Here is a 17,849-nt window from a genome sequence, read left to right as displayed (position 1 = left end):
GAAAGGAATACTTTGCCATGTTACACATTTTCCTCCAGCCTTTTTAAGTTATCAGAAATGCATTCAATAAAATTTCAAGCTGGTTTTGTAATTAGCCTAGAGGAGTTATAACTAAGATGACAATTACATAAATACTTTCTACTACACCTTCTGTAACCGCTTAACCTTTGAAAGGGACGGAAAACATTAATTGCAGTTTGTACATTTGTGCAGTTTGTACAAATAGCAATATTTACACACTCCCATTTGGTAATAAGTTGACACTAAATAAAAGAAGAGAAGCAGTGAAAACACAAAGCCAGAATATCAGATATAGATATTTATATACACAGACATGGTCTCCACCACAAGGACACAGGCAGCAAAGTTGCTTTTAAGCCCAGGTCTGAGTGTGTTATAACTGGTCAGCACATGCAGGAGGTCACAGTGTTGGCTATGACATCGCTTATTTAACATTTAACCAAGAGCCACCATGACCCCGAACTCCATAGCTGATCATTAATAAATATGTTCCCTCTTCCCTTAACCTAAGCACAAGGGCTTTCCCTAGATACATGTCTAAGCAATGGAAGATTGCTTGATGATGTTCATCTTCAACCCATACATGTCCAGATCTGACAAATAACCAGACACCCCATACTTTAGCACTACAACTGTGCACGATACTGATAATGCATATATTCCAGAAGGGTCAAAACTGTCATAACACAAGGCTAAAACTCAGAATAATGCAGAAATGCCGCCATCTTTGGGACTCCTGGAACACCACGCCATGTCTTCTACAGTAGATCCACATCTTTTACATGTGGTCTTCAATGTAATGATACATTTTTCACAAAGCATGATATAGTCAATTTCTGAAAACAAACTGGATTCAGCAGCAGTGGGTGTGATCTGTTATACCCACTTACATATCTGACAATACACATTTTGGCAGTGCTGTGCAGCAGATAGACGCCTATGCTTTATCTGTGGTCTGAGCATTAAACAGACAGCACGCTTCTGGTGATGATCGGGGAGGGCAGGGAGAGTGCGCTTGCTTCTTTACTCCAAGACCTGGGACACAAGTTACAGACTGAATTTAAATATTTGCCAGTCATGGACTAGTAAAAGGGGGAAAAAAAAAAATCCGCTTGAAGTAGCACTCCAGGTCATTTATGATTATTCCCTCAATCGTTTTGATGGCAGTTCCTCCGAACATTCAGCTGACAGAATAATTCTTGGAAGGGAAATGCCCAGTATAGCTTAGATTTCTCAGAGCCAACAATGAGGAGAATGAAGGCCAAACCTCCCTCACACCGGACAAGGGAAGAGATCTAAATAAACGGACCTGAAGAATTCTAATGAGTGCAAGTTTCAAAGAAGATGACAGTGATATAAACAGATAAAAACACAGAAAAGCCTCATGAAGGACAGAATGGGGTCTGGAAAGAAGGGACAATTGGAGACTTGGTGTAAAAATAAATGTAATTTAGCAGGCAATGGTGCGGGAGGGGCAAGGAGGAGATGTGCCTAGGAATTTCACTGGCGTACTTTGCCTGGCACATAATTTCTATCAATTGTTTCATCCTGCAAAAACATATGCAGACAACGCTCATTTTGGGCGAGGGGATGTCCGGCAATCCTGCAAAAAATAAAAAAATAATAATAATTTGGCTCATGTCATATAATGTTAAAGACGACAAGTTTCAGAAGAATATTTCCCATAATAGACAATTATTAGACATTTTGGAATTAACATGTCTGATGCTTTTGTTCTTTAGGAGATGAGCCATTTCTGGCAACAATATTTTAATAGAGAACACATGCAAACTTAGCTGAGCCAAAGGCACCTGCAAGAAGGGGGAATTAGCGGGAAGCAACCTCACCGATTAGACACAACAGATACACTCTCATTCCTATCAATCAATGAAGTCTCCACCTTACAAAGTAACCTGAGCCCCAGTAATCACAATCTCCCTATCAATTCCTTAACGCCTTAATGCCAAAGCCACTTTTCACCTTCCTGACATGGTCCTTTTTTTTTCCAAAAGTTTTTCCCGTCCTCTCATTTAAGATGTTATGGGGCTTTGAACTTTAGGTGCACTTTTTCACATTTCATAAAAAAACCCGAAATCTAAACAGGTCCCTCAATAATGTGATTTTAAGTCACTTTAAGAGGCCTAACTAAAAGCAAAACCCCATAAATTACCCCATTATAGAAACTACACCCCTTAACGAATATAAAACAACTTTCATGAAGTTTGTTAACTCCTTTATTTTACAGGGGATAAAACAAAATCGTGTGCAATTTTCATATTTTTTGGCTAAATGAATGTGCTTTTCAAAAAATGTACAAATTTTCAGTGGATAAAATACCAAAACATTCTACAAAGTTTGATACCCAATCCCTCCTACGTATAAAAATACCCCATATGTGGTGGTAACCTGGTCTATGGGCACATGCCAGGGCATTGAAGGGAAGCTGCGCCATTCAGAGCAGATTAGGCATCGTTCCTTTATAACGGCTATACAATCAATTTTTTTTTTGGCAATTAGGACAAATAAGGGCTTTTTTTCAGCGACATGAGATGCACTTTACAAGTACTTCATTTTAGTTGGTTGTTGGCTTATTGATGAGATTTTATTAACTCTTAAATGTATATAGAAAAAGAAAATCATAAATTCTGGTTTCCTTCCTACTTGTATTTTTTGGGGTTCGTACAACGTAACATAAAAATAACATTATCTTTATCCTATGGATCACTACGATTACAGTGATATATAGCAAAATCTATATAAATTAGGTATTTTTTTTTTTTACAATTTTACTGAAGAAAACCTTATACAGAGAAAATCTCATTCGCATCGCCATCTTTTTGGAGACATAGGTACTAGGTATGTAAAGGGAATGTTGGTGTTTAAGGGACTTTCACTTTAATTCATTTTATTAAAAAATGTTTTTATAACTTTCTTTTTTACTTTTACAGGTTGGCTTGACCAAGCAATGCTCTGATCACTTGTTCAAGCGCTTATTCCTATAACACAGTGTAATACAGATGTATTACACTGTGTCAGGTAACACTCAGTGTGTTACAGCCGTACATTGCTGTTCTGGTGCGTTCACACATGGCTTTAAAGGCATGTGTTATTTAATAATATGTTAACCTGCAGTTTTTGAAGCCAAAAGCAGGTGTGGATGATAATGGATTGAGACAAATAATTGAAAGGTGCTGCTCCTCCTACTTTTACTCCATTTCCGGTTTGTACATCAAAAACTGCATCTGAAAAACTGAACGTGCGGTCGCACCTGAAGGTGGTGGCACACATGGCATTTTGAAAGATCTCAAGGGGGTAACAATATTCCTAAAAGCTGTTTCTGATAGTTTGAGGGGTGTAGATTTAAAAATGGGTTGATTATATAACCTGAGTGAAGTTGGCCCCCCCACCTTGTTCAAACCAAACAAAATTGGTGTCAAACGTTTGTGCAGCAGAAATTTTTGTTTGTGCCGCTATCATTTTTAAGATTTAAATGAAAGTTTCCAGAGGTCAACCAGCCACCCCCCTCCTCCCCGCCCCCCGACATTGGCCAAATCTCCTGTATCTGCTGAGAAAAGAACAAGAGGAGCACCTTCAACCCATAAAGGGGTGTTTAACATGTTGATGATCTGTCCAGAAAATAGGGCATCATCATCAGATTAGGAAGGCCACACATTTGAGGCAGACGCTGATCAGCTGTTCAAGCACAAACATAAGTCCAGCTCCGGTCTCTATAGCTGCAAGACCCCAGAACTACAGTTAAATTCCTAATTAAGGGTACATTTAGATGGTTGTCTGTGATGATAGATAGATAGATGCTCCTTTATTTTCACTCCACTCGTGGTTCGGGCATCAAAAACTGCATCTGAGAAACTCAGTGTGTGGCTGCACCCGTAGGCCCTTACTAATCTCCCCATCCAAGCATGGCATAAAATCGCTTTAAAAACAGTTAGGTGTCTTGGTCCAGATGAACTTTATAACATGACAGATGTTTTTAGAAAACACTTCTTAAACACTTATTATTGAAATTAATCTTACTTATTAATAAACTGCTCCAATCCTTGCCGTCGCTCTTCAATGAAAGACTCCTCAAAAATGCCCTCATCTCCTCGGAATGGAAGCTGTCTCTTCAGTGCTTTGCCTGGCAATGGAGGTACCACGATCTATAGGAAAGAATAAAAACACACTTATAAGTGATAGATTTTTGATATTAGTAAGTTTTTTGTGCCCAAATGGAGTGCAAGGCTGCTTACAGTCTGATAGCAGTGTAGTCGTGTGTGTAAGTAACGCCAGGACTGTAAAAATGCATTCATATTCCAGGATTGTAGCTACACTTAGTGCACTGGGGAAGTCTCATTCATATTGCTGTGTTCCTACATCTGAGCATTCAAACATCTCCACAGCTTTCCCCTCTGCTGTAATATCTAATCAGCAGCCTACTACAGCTCTTAGAGCAATCTCTATCTCAATCTTGACCCGTTTTTGTCTCCAGACAGGTTACTATATATGAGCAGAGGTACATGAGATAGGATTTTTATATTTCTCATGGGTTTACATTTCTGTTATACTAGTAAGGTGAATTGGTGCACTAGGAGATTAATACAGATTATTATTTAAATATACCCTTCATTTAAGGGGTTTTCCCACCAAAAGTTTCAATCCCTTGGTGATGTTTACTCAAAGATAAATTTTAACCCTTTATCTTACCGTTACTCAGTTTTATTGCTGTTTTAGCTCCCATCACTCATTGATTGTCAGTGTAAGATTTCAGAGTGTGGATCCATCTAGTTCTGTAAGCTGATAATGTGGTTAGTTTATCAGGGTACAAGGTTTATATACACTTATTTACCTTCTGAACGCTGTACTAGTATATGACACATAGAAAGGTGAGACAGATCAGAGATGAGATGCCTATTATACACAATCATCTCTGATACATATCTTTTCTCTCTCCTCACAATGTGCTGTTTGCTGGCAGGAAGTGAATGAGAGTCTTTGAGCTCCGTATTGGATGGCAGGGGGGTGGGACCTGTTAAGGATATCACACTGGTCTTGGACGCCATCTTACATACTGTCAGACATTTTAAAGACTCAGCATTCATTTCTCATAACTTTGTGTAGTGAAAACTAAAGTCTGTGTGCTGAGGGACGCACCCAACCCAAAGACTTAGTGCTCGCTAGCACCACCTAGAGGAAGGTATCCAGGTGAACATCTGGGCATTTTGTTTATGTGAAGACAGCCAATGGTTCTACATTCCTTTGTGTGCTTACATCCAATAGTGTTGAATTTCAAGGGTCAAACCACCCAATAGTATTGCCCGCTGGTGTACTTGCACGCCCCTTTCAGAGTGTGTTTTATGACTTTCCAGATAAGAGTTTCAGTGCCAAAGAGAATAAAGCAGTCTTGAGCTAATCTTCAGAAAGGACAGCGTGTCTTTCCTGGTTTACTCCATTCCAAGCTGGAATAAAGACTCTATAATTTGAAAGTCACCTTTACAATGTTAGGGGTTTGAGCCCCAGATAAAAATCTATAAGAGACCAAAGCGCAAGGAGCAGGCAGAGAAACTCTGCTCCACGGCCGTCTAACACAAGTCCAAGACGGCTTACTGACCCCAAGTCAGAAGTTACAGGGTTGTGTATCGGGTCAACTGAAATTGTATACCCTAGGAATGACAAACATAGGTTGGAATTATAGCTAAGTTATAGTTATTTTGTTTTCCTGGGGGGCAATTGGACCACCCTGTTATCCCCTTAACGACTTGGCCCTTTTTTGTTTTTTTATTTCCATTTTTCACTCCCCACCTTAAAAAAACCTATAACTTTTTTATTATTACATGTAAAGAGCTCTATGACGGCTTGTTTTCAAATTGCACTTCATAGTTAAGGAATTGAATATTTCGTTTTTGGTATTTTATCCACTGAGAATTTGTACATTTTTTGAAAAACACTTTCATTTAGCCAAAACAAAAAATAAAAATGTCTAAATTGCACATGCTTTTGTTTTATCCCCTGTAAAACAATTAAAGGGTTAACAGACTTCATGAAAGTCGTTGAGGGTGCGTTAACACATTGCAGTTAAAACTGCATCGCAATGAGGTGGTTTTAGGTGCAGTTTTGTCAATGGAACAGGTGAAAGACATTTTTGGATGGAAAAATGGCGAATTGGACATTTTGCTCTATTTTCCGTTACAGTGTTCACAGGCGGGGATAATCTTCTTTATACATATACCTAACGTGTATGGTTTTTACAGTTTGTTTTCTATGTGTTCTAGGGAAAGGGAGGCAATTTATTTTTCATTCCTTTTTTTCGAACTATTATTTCAGACCCTCTAGAGTACTTCAGACCCTGCAGGGATAATTGCTAATACTATATAGTGGAATACTACTGTATTGCAGTATATAGTTATTTTACTGATGATCTCTAATAGCCTATCGTTCGCTGGCTATTGGAGATAATTATACTTGGCAAGCCTACAAGTCTCTATGAGACTTGTAGGCTCCCATGGCAACTGATGGCCACACTCTGATGACATCATGGGGGGGGGGGGGCTATTGGCCATCCATCGGCACTGATTTGAGGTCGGGTAGGACCACACAATTAACAGGTTAACTTCTGCGATTGTTGACAACACTGGCTGTGGCCACTGGAGTGGTGGTTATTGGAAATCGGTATATATACCGATATATGTAGATATTGAATTAACCCCTTGCCGCTCTGCGTCCGATATATCGCATCGGAAAACACGGACTGGAAAACACAGTGTGCCGGCTGTAACATATAGCCGGAACCCCAGTGTAACACCTGCGATCGGAGTGGGCTCTGATCGCGGGTGCTTAACCCATTAAATGCCGCGGTCAGCGAGACCGCAGCATCTAGCATGCCTCTGGGGGGGGGGGGGGGGGTCTTTCCCCCACGATCGCCCCCCGAATCGTTTTCGGGGGGTGCCGATAGTTACTGTGGCATCACTGGGGTCCGATCAGTATGACACATCATCTTACTAGCACAGTGCCAGCCTATGCATATACATAGGCTGACACTGCTAATACCCTGCAATACATCAGTATTGCAGAGTATTATCATGAACAAGCAATCAGATGATTTCTGAATTATGTCCGATTCATTCTTGTTCATGTCTCATGCTGGAAAAAGTGAAAAAGTTAAATTAAAAAAAGATGTTCAATAAAAAGTAAAAAAAGAAATCACTAAAATGCCCAAAAGCCCCAAAACATATAAAGAGACATATATAACGCAAAAAAAAAAAAGTCTAAATCATAACACAAACCCCACATATATGGTATCACCATGTCCGTAACAACCCATAGAATAAAAGTAAATAATTATTGAACCCGCATGATAAACGCTGTAAAAAAAAAAACTGTTATAAACCCTCCAAAAATTATTTTTACCTATTCAATCCCACAAAAAATGCAATAAAAAGTGATAAAAAACATATGTTCTCCAGATACTGTGCAAAGTACAACATGCCACTGGAAAAAGCATTTCATCCCGCAAAAAAAAAAAAAAAAAAAAAAATGCTGTCACAAGGCCCCAATAACAAATAGCCTACAAAAGGGGCCAATGAAGAAACTAAAACCCTTTCAACTGCAGGGCGCTCCTTCCCTTCTGCACCTCGCTGTGCACCCATAAAAAAAGACACAACCACATGTTGGGGGTCTCTGTACTCGTGAGAAATTATAGAACAAATTGTATGGTGGGTTTTCTCTTTATCTTTTGGAAATGTGTAAATTTTAGGTCTAAATGAACGTACAACCGTCAAAATTTGACCATTCTAAATTTCACCTCCATTTTGATTCAATTACTATGAAGATCTCAAGGGGTTAACAATCTTTGTAAAAACTGTTTCTGATAGTTTGAGGGGTGCAGATTTGAAAATGGGTTGGTTATTTAGGGGGTTTTGGGGCTAAATATGTAAAGTTTCATTCAAAACTGTATTTATCCCCAAAATAGTATATTTTGAAATTCCGGAAAAGCAATATTCGATTTGTAAGCCGTGTGACATCAAAATAAATTTTCCAGACATTTCAAAAATTTTGAAAACTTAAAGTAGACAAATGGGAAATGTTATTCAGCAATTTAGGTGGTAAATCTATCTGCCTGAAAACGCAATGATTTCGATTTTCTTTTTTATTTATTTTTTTTGTAAATAAACTCAAAACTTATCAGCCAAAATTTGCCACTAAAATGAAGAACAACATGTGGGTGAAAAAAACAAACAAACAATCGCAGAATCGTTTAGAAAAATGACTGCGTCCTTAAGGGGTTAATAAACATTTTTAAACGTTTGCTAGAATAGTTGTTTACCACATTAACAATGTATAGAGTACAATGTGCTTTTCTTTCAAATATAAGGTCATTTCTAAGCAACCCCAATCTTCTGAGTGGTAGTGTACATTACCTTTTTAAACACCTCTGGTGTACAGTTTGGTATTTTTTAATGGGCTGTAATCCTGGAATATAAATGTATTTTTCACAGTTCTGGAGGTATGGTCATAGTAACACAGATCTCCTGGACTGTTTGTTGAGGAAGCGACGGCGAAACGTGCGTCGGGGTGCTGTGGTGGTGGTCTGGGGCTTATTTAACTTGTGGCACAGGTACTTTTTGTATACATTTGTGATATTCCTTGCATGGACTTTACTGTCTTGGTGCTCAGCTTAGCCCCTATATCTACATTTTTTGATCCATTTTGTATGTCTATATGACGTGTTATTGTGTACTATGGATAATGGACTGACCACCACCTTGTTGTTTGTTTGCGTGGTTTTAACGTGTATGTTTTTAATGGCTAATACTTGATTTCCTATTAATAAAGATTTGCATTTAGAATTACATTTTGGTACTTTAAGTACGATTTTTTTGGTCTTGTATGTTGTGTGTTGGTATTTATTGTTTGTTACCTAGCACTGCATGGTCAAAACTGCAAGTTAATTACATAGAAGCATATTCCATATAGAATGTAACAGTCACTTCACTGACAATTTTCCAGTTTTACCTCTTACCTTACTGTCTCTCTCCAGTTCATTCTTCAACCACTCAAAGTCACTGTACCGCCTTCTAACAGTCGAGTCCTTCAGTTTAAAGATGGGAAGATTTGTCTAGAGAGAAATGTAAAAAATTGTAATATATCAGAGCGGAAGCAGATTTATTTTTGAGTTCATGCAGCTAATACAAATACATTTTAAACCGGAAAACAATGATTCCCTTCAGCTATTCTTATGACAGTGCCGGGGTTCACTGCTGACCTGTGCTTCCCAGTCCTTCCGAATATACAGGAAACTCTCCTTAGATAATTGCAGACTGAGCAGAACTTTCTTGTATGCGTGTACCACAGCAGAAGAGTGCGATGGATACATTTAGATAATGTGTTTGGAGATTTATGGGTCGCGGTGGTTTTCAATAGAGATCTGAAACATAATTGCAACATATTGTACCTTTACATTTCAACACCACCATAAAATAATATCTGTAGTTACAGTGCAGAAGTGAAGGACTTCTGATTAGATTATGGTGTGGTTGTATAATGGCCAGGTCACACAGTAACAGTAGTTACAAAAAAGTACATTTTAAGTGTATGCTCATAGGGGGCAGAAGAATCTGTATCAAAATCTGCTGGTGAGGAATCCAAAAGGTATTAGTACTAAATTATCCTTTAATTTTAGAGGAATCTGCTTATAATATAGGGCATTTCCCGATCACAGGAAACAGATCCGTGGCCTCCAATTAAAATGTGTGGATTTCAGCTAAGAGTGGATAAAGGCTGTATAGCACTAGCTATGGTAGGTCCATGATCACAGATCGCGCACTGCACAACCACTCTTCCGGGAGACAGAATTCCTTACATTATATTGCTATATGCTCATGATAAAAGTTCAACCCTGCTGTTTAGTGGGGAAGAAGGGAATCCTTGTATCATATACAGATATGATGCACAGAATCCCAAGCAGTTTGATTGGTCCTTGACACAGGATACTGCAGTCTGTGACCATGGATAGTTTGAAATAGCCCCAAGACTGTTTGAAGAGACCTTAGTGTTTAAATAAGGGCTGCAGTCTCAGTTTAATTGTACAGAAACTGTGCTCGTCATCAGAGCTCAGACCCACTTACCTGAATGGCACTGAACTACAAATGAACAATATGATCTATAGATTTGACGTAAAGGGGCTGTGAAATGAAAGAAGGGGCTAATCTGAGTGCCAAAATCACTTCAAACAGCTGACAGGTATTGTATGTTGGGTCACTGTCAATTGAATAGCGATCAACTATCCTTTAGATAGTCAGTCAATCAGAAAATCCACCAACTCCCAATGACCACCGGTGCTGAAAAGTTTCCATTGTAAATTTACATTAAAATCTCTGCAATGAGTGAAATGCATGGGATAACAAGAACATAAAGCAAAGGACATGCTGCAGGCCTGGAAATGCATATATCTAAAACCCATGCAGTTTTCTTAACTAAAACATGCAAGTTTGGGTTTTGTTACCCATTCACTTGATTTCCAATCTGAAGTGCAAGAAATAACATATAGCACATATGAAAGTCAGATATTTTGGCTACTTGTTACAGGGCATAGCTGAAATATCTGTTTCAGCTAGAGATAATGAATAGATAAAGAAAAACACAATGAAAATCTGTAGCTAAAATAGAACACATGGAAACATATGGATTTCCATGGATCCCATTAATAACATATGGTCTCAAGTGCTAAATCCTACACAGAATAGAAGCTTGGGGCCTCCCAATTCTCTCCCACTGTAAGATATGCCCAACCCATTCTTTCCTCTCCATTCAGTAGACATGCACGTGTACAAAAGAGTTAGGAGCAAGAGCTGTCAGATGGATGAGATACCGGTCTATTAATCTCTATGGGAACAGCCGATCATACACAAGCTAAGTACAGGGCTTGGCTCTCTGTGGCAGCACAAATACAGCCATGGACCCATCCATGTACATCTCTCTAATGCAGCAGACTACACCCTTAAAAATTTGTAGCCGGATTATGAAAGAAGGAGGAAAACGTTATGCATTTTCCATTAAGCAAGCTAAGAGATCTGTGCCGAGAGCATCAGGATGAAGAAAGCAATTACTTAATTGGTGTATGTATGAGACACGCGCAGTGATCTGCACGCCATAGTGCTTTGTGGGCTTGGCTACAATACCTGCATTATACAGAAATGGTGAATCTCCACTGAGGCTCCAGTCACCCCTTTGTTGGTATACAGAGAGTCAGCTGTGGTGTGACATCAACAATAGGCACACATTACAGTGCGTGGTTTGTTTTTGGTCTCTGTCTTTGCCCACAGAATATTTGGTGATGATAGATGAACACTGGTAAAATTGTATAAAACTTTACCAATAATTTACCAAATCATTGGTAAATTCCAACGATAATGTCATATTCCATGCACTTCATGCCTCGGTCATCTGGGAGTACTTGTTTTCATCTTTGGGGAAACGGGGGTTGACCTATTTGGCTCTCAATTGTGAGGTGCTTATATTTTTCTCCAGTGGGTTCTGTGCAGGATAGGGGCTATTAACGGACATTCCTATATGCGAGGCCCCGATATGAGGGGTATTAAGACAAGAGATATAAATGCTCTTTTTTTTGCAGATGACATCTTATTAACTATCACTACCCCTATGGTGCCTTACCTAACCTTTACCGGCTAGGGTCGGGCGGGCAAACGTCCAGCATGCTGGAGAGGAGGTGGGGGTGACAGAAATGCATGACATACAGGCCATTCACAAGGGGAAAGATAGAACATGTCCCATCTTTCCCCCTGTATATGGCACCGTATTGCTCTGCGAGGCCATCTATGGGGGACGTATGTACGGCCACAAGCTTGTGCCCGTACATACTTACCCCATAAGTTCGTCTGGATGCAACCTAAATCAGAGGCATTAAACATCTCAGTATCTGATTCAGTGAAGAAATTACTTGTCTGGAATTTTGAATTAATGAAAAAGATAAACTGGCCTATTTGGGTAGCCACTTATCCCCCTCAAATGAACAGTTTTATGTAGTAATCTACCCCCATATTCAAATCTCTGGAACAGGACTTGGCTAGATGGCCATTTTATAATCTCTTGGTTCGGCCATATAGCATCTCTTAAAATTACTATTTTTCTTTAAAGACTTATTTTTGACCTCTCCCCATCCCTGTCCCCAAATGCATGCTGGTCGAATTGCAGTCTAAACTATTCCTCTTTATATGGGGTTCTCGGGGCCCTAGGTATCTACTCCTGGGAATTTTGGGATTTTGGGTGTCCCTTGTCTAAATAAGTATTATAGAGCAGCCCAATTAGCTTTTTTGGGCCTTCTCTATGCAGATTGAACAATTGGCTTGCCCTTTGTTCCATCCTGTAGCGACCAGTGAAGGAGCGATTGGCTATACTTTCCCTGGTCCTGTCTCCCTCTCTATAGAATAGAACAAGGTGCATTCCTTGGTTTCCTCACACCGCCCCTTGCCTCCCTTATACAACACTCCAGGACTAGAGGTGAGTGTGTTTGCTTGGTGGACCAATAAAGGTTTTTTTTTAGGATTTGCAACTTTTTACATCAATCCTGTGTGAAGTCTTGGGACTACTGTAAAGTGGTCCACAAGGCCCTCCTGCTAAACTTTTTTGTTTTCAGCAAATAAACCATTTCCTCCAGTCCTTGCGGGGTTCTGCTGATCTCTATCGGCCATGGAACTGGCTTTCTTACGTGTTCCCTTCACACTCGGCACTATATCTTCCCTTTATTCGGACCAATTCGGTCCCTCCTACATGGGGGGCTCTTGTTTGGCTTTTAAATTTACTTGTTTGAGGTTGGTTTATTGATGGGTCGCTGCAGAGACCCGCTTATGTATTATAGGTTGAGGAGTACTCAACATTAAAAGTGTAGATAGAAAAGTTAGCAGCCTCAAACTGGCGAATTTTAAGAATATTTAATATTTTGGTAGATTTCTTATCCAATTTAATAAAAGTTAAGTTTTAGGCCTGACCGATAAAGCTCCATTCTGTCTCAGGACAGTCCTTGTAAATATACTGCAATACCAAACACAGCCACTATATACTGGTGGACAATGAAAAGGCTGCAGAGCCATCCGCATTATGATGGAGGTGGTTCCTGGTGATGAATGCTCTGATATACTTATTTTCAAGTTAAATCATCGGTATCAGCAGTTTTACGGAACCAAACTATCAATGACCTATCCTTAGGATAAGTTATCAATATAGGACTTCTGTCACCTCCAACAATCAGTTATTTAAAGGGGCTGTGGCACTCAGACCAGTGAGGGGACCATTCACTTGCATAGTATTGTTACTGATGGAGGGACATCACAGCTTTTAAAAGGGGTTTTCAGGTTTCCCCCTGTACCCTCTTGACTCTTGGGACCCTGTGACCATGGGAAATGAGCCCTCAGTAACCTTGCAAGGCCACTTTGGGTGGAGCTTCATCCACTGTGAAATAGTGCTAGCCAACTGTTGAGGGTGATATAAGAACCCCAACTGGTCTCATATCTATAGGCTGGAAGACTATGGCTGTGGTCAGATGCTCTCCAGATCCACACACACTGACAGCACAGAGGGACATGTATGACCTCCTGGTGACCAGTATCACACAGATCCCAAATACTAAAGCATCAGAGGCAGCCATACAACTGCATTGTTAGGTGTTGGCATGTCAGATATGTGACAACCAGGATCTCTATAAACCAAAACCCTAGGGTCGCTTTTTTTTCCAAGTCCCTAGGGCAGAAAAACCAAAAATATTTTTATGTAAATTTGCTGAGTATTCAGCTTAGTAACACATAAGTGAAGTGATGGCCCATGCAGATGCACACATTAGCGTGCCTTGTATAGAGACACACACACACACACACACACACACACAGGGGTATACAGAGGGGCACTGCCCCCCCTGGGATACAATGTATGGACACACACAGGGGTATACAGAGGGGCACTGCACCCCCCGGGATACAATGTATGGACACACACAGGGGTATACAGAGGGGCACTGCACCCCCTGGAATACAATGTATGGACACACACAGGGGTATACAGAGGGGCACTGCCCCCCCTGGGATACAAAGTATGGACACACACAGGGGTATACAGAGGGGCACTGCCCCCCCTGGGATACAATGTATGGACACACACAGGGGTATACAGAGGGGCACTGCCCCCCCTGGGATACAATGTATGGACACACACAGGGGTATACAGAGGGGCACTGCACCCCCCGGGATACAATGTATGGACACACACAGGGGTATACAGAGGGGCACTGCACCCCCCGGGATACAATGTATGGACACACACAGGGGTATACAGAGGGGCACTGCACCCCCCGGGATACAATGTATGGACACACACAGGGGTATACAGAGGGGCACTGCACCCCCCGGGATACAATGAATGGACACACACAGGGGTATACAGAGGGGCACTGCACCCCCCAGGATACAATGAATGGACACACACAGGGGTATACAGAGGGGCACTGCCCCCCCTGGGATACAATGTATGGACACACACAAAGGGGTATACAGAGGGGCACTGCCCCCCCTGGGATACAATGTATGGACACACACAGAGGGGTATACAGAGGGGCACTGCCCCCCCTGGGATACAATGTATGGACACACACAGAGGGGTATACAGAGGGGCACTGCCCCCCCTGGGATACAATGTATGGACACACACAGAGGGGTATACAGAGGGGCACTGCCCCCCCTGGGATACAATGTATGGACACACACAGAGGGGTATACAGAGGGGCACTGCCCCCCCTGGGATACAATGTATGGAAACACACACAGGGGTATACAGAGGGGCACTGCACTCCCTGGAATACAATGTATGGACACACACACAGGGGTATACAGAGGGGCACTGCCCCCCCTGGGCTACAATGTATGGAAACACACACAGGGGTATACAGAGGGGCACTGCCCCCCCTGGGCTACAATGTATGGAAACACACACAGGGGTATACAGAGGGGCACTGCCCCCCCTGGGATACAATGTATGGGCACACACACAGGGGTATACAGAGGGGCACTGCACCCCCTGGAATACAATGTATGGACACACACAGGGGTATACAGAGGGGCACTGCCCCCCCTGGAATACAATGTATGACACACACAGGGGTATACAGAGGGGCACTGCCTCCCCTGGGATACAATGTATCACACACACACAGGGGTATACAGAGAGGCACTGCACCCCCTGGAATACAATGTATGGACACACACAGGGGTATACAGAGGGGCACTGCCCCCCCTGGAATACAATGTATGACACACACAGGGGTATACAGAGGGGCACTGCACCCCCTGGGATACAATGTATGGACACACACACAGGGGTATACAGAGGGGCACTGCCCCCCCTGGAATACAATGTATGGACACACACACAGGGGTATACAGAGGGGCACTGCCCCCCCTGGAATACAATGTATGGACACACACAGGGGTATACAGAGGGGCACTGCACCCCCTGGGATACAATGTATGGACACACACACAGGGGTATACAGAGGGGCACTGCCCCCCCTGGAATACAATGTATGGACACACACAGGGGTATACAGAGGGGCACTGCACCCCCTGGGATACAATGTATGGACACACACACAGGGGTATACAGAGGGGCACTGCACCCCCTGGAATACAATGTATCACACAGTCACAAATGTGCCTCTTCTCTCGGGTGATGGATATGTCACCAGTCTTTAGGTGAGAGCTCCTGCCATGATGTGGGTGCCACCCTCCAGCCAGGCTTATCATACATACATACATACATACATACATACATACATACATACATACATGAGCTGCTCAATCCAGTAGCGGGAGAACTCACCCTCATGCGGACCTCATACACCGTATATCGGTTTCGTCCCACTCCAACTGTCTGTGGGTTGAAGATGTCAATCTCCAGGAAGTTGCTGGGCGGACCGTATGCGTCTGTAAGATCCTGAGGTTTGGAGTTTAGCCGGCGGGTATCCGCCACCGAGGCGTCCGACATACTGACCGGAAACCAGAACCAATAGACGGCGGGACCGACACACCCGGCCCAGAGTCCCGCAGCACATGCGCAGTACGTCCCACTGCCGTTATCCGAGGCAAAAGCGTCTAAAGTCAGGCTGCGCATGCGTGCCTATACGTTATGTCGTATACCGGTGCAGGGGCCGGAGGAGGCGGTGTGGGGGCGCAGAGTTCAGCAGCGCTAGAGATACACCGAAGCAAGAATAAGCGGATCTCTCATCCCTATTGCATCCTCACTGCTTCTCTATAGTTCCATTATTTAGATGCACTGCCATAAGGATCTATCACATTAATGAATTTTCAATGTAAGTGAACATTGTTAGTCAGTATTCTGGTCCGTATATCACATCATATATGGAAGCTAAAACCAGGAATGGATCCTACAGATAAAAACACCATGGAAAGAGTCTTATATCTTCTGTATTTGGCCCCACGCCTGGTGTTATATCCTCAATACTGAATAAAATACTATTGCATTCTGTAGAACAGTTTTTCAGGATTTATTGTCAATAGAATTGTTCAGCTGTCATGTGACAGATCTGGCATTGCCACCATCATAGTGCAGATGAGAGAAGAGCCTCAGGTTGTGCAGATGCTAATCCCTGGTCAATAAACATGTGATGCTGACATCAGCCTTGGAAAACATTTTTCTAGCATCAGTCAAAATTAGCAAGACATAATTGACACATACCTCTCAACTTGTGGTGGAGTGAAAGAGGGACAAAAGGGGCAGCACAAAATAATTTGGTGCCATAGACCATGCCCCCTAATGGTGGCGTGCACAGTGCGCCGCAGCGATTTTTTTCCTTTTTTATCCTCACCCTGGACACGGCCAAAATCTGCTGAGGCAGTCAGGGAGTCCTTGCACAGCACCTCAGGACGAGGAGGGGAGTACTAAGCATCTACCATCAATAATTCTGATGGTAAATGTCCTTTAACCCCTTGCTGCACCATAACATTCCCCAACGTCATGGTGCAGCAGCCGGTGTATGATGAATAATGCAGTAAACACCCACGATTGGTGCTGGCATCAATTGCCGGTGTTAACCCTTTACATGCCACCGCCAAAGCTGCTGGCTGCATGTAACAGCCGGGGTGTATGATGTAATCAGGGAGCAATGGGGGTCTTTAGAGCAGGAGTTGTCATTTCTGAAGATCTGTTACAATGTGCCAGTTGCACATTGTGATAGATCATGTGCAAAATCCCCATATTCTGCTATACTGTAGTTTAAGTGCCATAGGGGGTATAAAAAATTGTAAAAAAAAACAAAGTTCAAATCAACACCCCCTCTTTTCCCTAGAACTGATATAAAACATATATCGTAAAATATATTAGGTATCGCAGCATTTTAATAGTCCCAATCCATCAATATTAAAAACCAGTTATTCCCGTTGGTGAATCCTGGTTCCCCCCCCACCCCAGACAATGAGCATCTGCCCACCGTGGCCAGTCCTTAGTAATGAGCACTATCATCTACCCAGCACCACTACTATGGCAAACAATGAAAAGTGTTTCAAAAAAAAAAAAAATCAAACCGTTTTTAACAAATATAAATTTAATTGAACAAAAAACGCAGACACACCCTCATTGACCATTTTATTTGTTAGAAATGTTGGTCATCGACATAATCCTTAGAATCTGAAGTAGCCCACAGGAGGCACGGTCCTGGAAGACACAAATGACACACACACACACACAAAAGGACTAATTGTCTAGGGGGTGGCATATGCTCATTGACATAGGGGGTGGGAAACATGCTTGTTGCC

At 42.0% G+C, this 17,849-nt stretch overlaps 1 protein-coding gene across 1 annotated transcript; it reads right to left on the bottom strand.

The window, feature by feature from the left end:
* Window positions 1-306: 306 nt before the first annotated feature.
* On the bottom strand, window positions 307-16,172 carry SNX12 (sorting nexin 12). The gene is made up of 4 exons (XM_072123118.1): window positions 15,898-16,172; window positions 9,038-9,133; window positions 4,057-4,181; window positions 307-1,624 (listed from the first exon to the last, which is right to left on the bottom strand). Exons 1-4 carry the CDS (start codon window positions 16,060-16,062, stop codon window positions 1,522-1,524), a joined length of 489 nt encoding a protein of 162 aa, XP_071979219.1. The 5' UTR covers window positions 16,063-16,172; the 3' UTR covers window positions 307-1,521.
* Window positions 16,173-17,849: the final 1,677 nt, after the last annotated feature.

Source organism: Engystomops pustulosus, chromosome 9, assembly GCF_040894005.1.
Source record: "Engystomops pustulosus chromosome 9, aEngPut4.maternal, whole genome shotgun sequence".
Taxonomy (NCBI): domain Eukaryota; kingdom Metazoa; phylum Chordata; class Amphibia; order Anura; family Leptodactylidae; genus Engystomops; species Engystomops pustulosus.
This window is presented reverse-complemented; position numbering and strand designations above follow the sequence as displayed.

Bases quoted from the DNA above. Each gene is read 5' to 3' on its own strand.
- SNX12 (XM_072123118.1), bottom strand. From the start codon at position 16,062: ATGTCGGACGCCTCGGTGGCGGATACCCGCCGGCTAAACTCCAAACCT. The intron at 9,134-15,897 runs GTGAGTTCTCCC...ATTTCTCTCTAG, and splicing joins TGTATGAGGTCCGCATGAGG to ACAAATCTTCCCATCTTTAA. The intron at 4,182-9,037 runs GTAAGAGGTAAA...TCTTTCCTATAG, and splicing joins AACTGGAGAGAGACAGTAAG to ATCGTGGTACCTCCATTGCC.